The sequence below is a fragment of the Suricata suricatta genome, chromosome 13 (assembly GCF_006229205.1).
Source record: "Suricata suricatta isolate VVHF042 chromosome 13, meerkat_22Aug2017_6uvM2_HiC, whole genome shotgun sequence".
Lineage (NCBI taxonomy): Eukaryota > Metazoa > Chordata > Mammalia > Carnivora > Herpestidae > Suricata > Suricata suricatta.
This window is the reverse complement of record NC_043712.1, coordinates 12,223,767-12,227,507: the sequence shown is the minus strand read 5'-3', so window position 1 is coordinate 12,227,507 and position 3,741 is coordinate 12,223,767. Positions and strand designations below refer to the sequence as shown.

The 3,741-nt window shown below is 62.6% G+C and overlaps 1 protein-coding gene across 2 annotated transcripts in view; it reads right to left on the bottom strand.

The window, feature by feature from the left end:
- Positions 1 to 3,495, bottom strand: part of LHX6 (LIM homeobox 6) — a 24,723-nt gene extending 21,228 nt beyond the window's left edge. The window contains exons 1-4 of one of the 2 annotated variants that reach the window (XM_029920038.1): positions 3,445 to 3,495; positions 2,566 to 2,637; positions 1,986 to 2,168; positions 1,505 to 1,626 (exon numbers count right to left, since the gene is read on the bottom strand). In XM_029920038.1, coding sequence (XP_029775898.1) covers positions 1,505 to 1,626; positions 1,986 to 2,168; positions 2,566 to 2,637; positions 3,445 to 3,495 — 428 coding nt within the window. Of the gene's footprint in view, positions 1 to 1,504; positions 1,627 to 1,985; positions 2,169 to 2,565; positions 2,638 to 2,953; positions 3,040 to 3,444 lie in introns of those variants that run through there. The other variant, XM_029920037.1, reaches the window with a different exon arrangement.
- Positions 3,496 to 3,741: the final 246 nt, after the last annotated feature.

Below are 3,741 nucleotides of genomic sequence, written 5' to 3'. Positions count from 1 at the left end.
CCCCCCCCCCCCCCCCCCCCCCCCCCCCCCCCCGCGCCGTGTTCAGTGACACATTCCTCCAGGGCCACTGCACCGATCCGGACAACAGAGACACACACACACTCCTTGCATGCTGGGTCCCAGGCTCCCTGGCAGAGCTCCCCTCTCCCAGCGCGCACCCCAGCTGCAACAATCTATACACAAAAGAAGAGTCCACTTCCGAAATCAAGCTTCCGATGGTTTCCCCAGAATACTCCAGCCCCAAACACTGCAAACCTCTCCCTCCACTCAAGATGCTCCTTTTCCAAGTGCCAAGGAGACTCAAAACCAGAAGTCAGGGGGCAGGAACGACCTTCCACCACTTTCCTGGACTCTCAGGGCCAGGGGTGTTTCTAGGAAGACTGAAGCTACCACCTCCGCAGAGGCAAGGATGGGAAGGATGTCTGTGGGCTAGGTGGCGGTTTTAAGGTGCAACCTTCACCACTTCCCGAGAAACCCCTTGGGAACAGGCGTCCCTCCCGGGAAAGGGTCCCATTCCACTCTCCCCGCTCTGCAGGCCTGGTGGCCTGGTCTCAAGTTAAGTTCAGGCTTCCTGCGGGATCTGGCAGGAGGCGGCTGTGTGCCCCTGACCTCGCTGTGACCTCGACCCCATGACCAGGTCAGGCCTGAACCGGTGGTAAGGAGCCAGGCGCCCCAAGGCGGCAGAGAGGAGGCTGCGGGCGGGAGGCTGAGCCTGGCGGCGGTAGCCGCTCTGCAGCGGGCCCTGGCTGCTGAGCCCGACAACCCTTACAGTCCCGGGGACACAGAGTTAGCACCCAGACCGGCAGAGGCTGTAGCCGGACCGAAACGACGCCGCAGCTGAGACTAAAACAAGCGCTTGGGACCTGGGCAGGGTCCCAGACTGGAAACGCGACACTCGAACGACCCCTGGGTTTGAGTTGAGTCGGAGCCAGAGACAGAGGTTGGGGCTTAGGAAGAGGCGCTTGGATAGGAGAACTGCGAGGCTAGTGCTCAGGCCCCGACCAGCCCCAGCCCCGCGGCGAAGCCAAGGGCAAAGCCGGAGCGGGAGTCCGGAGCCCAGCTCGGGGTCCAGCCCCGGAGAGATGCCGGCGCGGCTGGAGTCGGAGTGGGGTTGGGACCCGGAACCGAAGCGCACCGGAGGCGCGGCCAGATCGCGTCTGGGATCGGAGCGGGCCGGGGCCAGAGCCCAGGGCGTCAGAGCTCGACCGCGGCGCTTGAGGTCGGAACTGCAGCCAGACACTCTGCCAGACCCGACACGGAGCCAGAGACGCGACCCAAACCGAGTGCGCCGCAGGAACCGGAGGCGGGTCGCGGGCCCGGACTTGTGCCTGCCCCAGCGCGCGGCCTGGAGCGGCTCTTTTGGGGCGCTGAGCCCGCGCGGCGCGCAGGGAGTGCACTCGGGATCCGGGCTCCGGAGCCAGAGACTAAGCGCTGCCAAAGGGTCCGCCGTGCGCGCCACGGGCCTGCCTCCGGCGACACTGCTGGCCCAGCGGCCGCCGCCTACCTGAAGTAGTCCATCTTGCAGAAGATTTCCTTGTTCTTGATGTAGCAGCTGTTCTGCTGCCTCAGCGACGTGCGACAAACGGAGCACTCGAGGCACCGCACGTGCCAGATGAGGTTGTTGACCTGGGGAGGGGGCGGAGGTGGGGGCCGGCTCAGCGCGGGCCTCTAGTCACGCCCGGCACCAGCCTCCCCGGCCCCATTTGCTGAGATGGTCGCTGAAGGTCTGAAGGTGTGTAGGCTGCCCTACTTTCCTTCTGTAACAAGGAATCCTAGGGAGGTAGACACACACTCTTCCCATTTTCCAGACGGAAACCCCACGGGTGCAGAGAGACTCCACAATTTGCCCAAAGCTGCACAGTCAGGCAGCGGCTGAGCCAGGATTAGGAATTCTGTGGCCCTGGCGCCGACGTCGCTTCCCTGGAGCCCTCAGGGTGGCAACCCACACCCGCCAAAACACACGCAACACCCCGCCCCTGGCTCACCTTGAGGAGATACCGGTCCAGGATCTCGAGGCCGCAGCTGGAGCAGATGTTCTTGCCGGCGGACGGCACGGAGGAAGCGGCGGAAGGCGGTGAGCAGACAGATGGCGTGCTGGGTGTACAAGGGGAGGCCCGACCTTCGTCCTTGTCCAGAGCGCCCGCCAAGGCCTCGGCGTCCGACTGAGCCTGCAGTCGGGGAGAGAGGGAGAACCGCGCGCTGAGCTGAGCGTCCAGCCGAGAGCACGGGGTTGCTACTGCCTCGGAGGACAAATCTGGGGCCCCAGCGCATCAATCGACAACGAAATTCTCCCGAGAGGCCGCGCTATGGGCCACAGGATAGGAGTGGAAGGGCCTATTGGAGAGGAAGGGACGGCCCCAACTTCTAACCCGCGCGTCCTGGGTGCTGGGGACGGTCAAAGTCCACACTTCCGGCCGGAAAACCGAGGCTCAGAGAGGGGCGGCGCCCTCCCGCATTATTCCCCCGGCCCTTGGGCAGCGGCTTCGGGGCCGGAAAGCCGGTCAAGGTTCCCCGGGCGGGACAGCCGGGGTAGCGGAGATCGAAGACAGGGCCAAGCGAACTCACCATGGCGGGTGGCGCGGTCCCTTCAAGGCAGCGGGTGGTCGCTTTGCAGCCGGACCCTGGCTGGGCCATCACCTGGGGGGCGGGGGGAGGGAACTCAGGCGGCGGCGGCTGCAGAACTGGCTCCGCGCAGCCTGAGCCCAGCGCCTCCCCGCGCCTGTTATATAAACCGGCGCGGAACAATGAGTCTTAACTTTGTAGTGGGCATTTAAAGCCCTTCCCCACAAAAGCGGTGTCTCTCTAATGAAGCAATTTGAATTTGGATTGGATTTTTTCCCTCTCTCTCCCCCTCTCCCTGCACTTAACCCGTGGCTCTTGAAGTAATCGCTTAGTTCCCTTGCAATCCAAGCCTCTGAGGGGGGAAAAAAACACGCGCACACACACAAACTACCTGCAATTAGAAATTGTCGTGAATGCCCAAGATAAGAGGTAGCCAGAGTGTCAATTCCAACTGTCAATCAGTGAGATCCATCAGGCCGCCCAAAGAATTGCAAATTTGATTTTTTAATGGTAGTAATTAAAAATCGAATTTTTTCTCCCTCCACCCACCCCCCTTCCTCGCTCCCTTCTCCTCCTCTCGACACAAAATGCAAAAAGGAGAAAAGAGAGAAAGAAAGAAAATAAAAAGGAGATGGGGTGGGGGAGGCGTTTGAGGAAAATAAAACCCGGAGCGCTGGGACCATCAGCCCTCCAGCCCAGCGCGCGCTGCGAAATTGATGCGGCGATACTGACACGAATTCAGGCGCCTTTGGAGGGCCAGCCGGAGGGAAACCCGGAGCAAAATGGGGGCGAGATTCGGGGGGGAGATGGAACCAAAAAGAGAGAACAGAGGCGTCCAAGAAGAGGAAAAAGCACCCTCCAGCCCCTCGGCGCGCCCGGGACCGGCCCCGCGTCGGGATTCTCAGCGTTGAGCCAGCACAACCCCCGGCGCATCGGCGCTATCAGCGCCTATTCAGACGGACAATACCCGCCTCGCCTCCTCTTGATTCGCCTGTGTCTTTGCTAAATCGCTTTTTGAGAAATTCCTCCAACATTTGCATAATGTGTTCCCGCTTTCCGCGACCCCCCCTCCGCGCTCGCGCGCGCTCACACACTCACATCCACACACTCACGGGCGCACCCCCGAACCCCTCCTCCCCGCGGCCGCCCGCCACCCGGCCCGGCCCGGCGGGGTCCCGG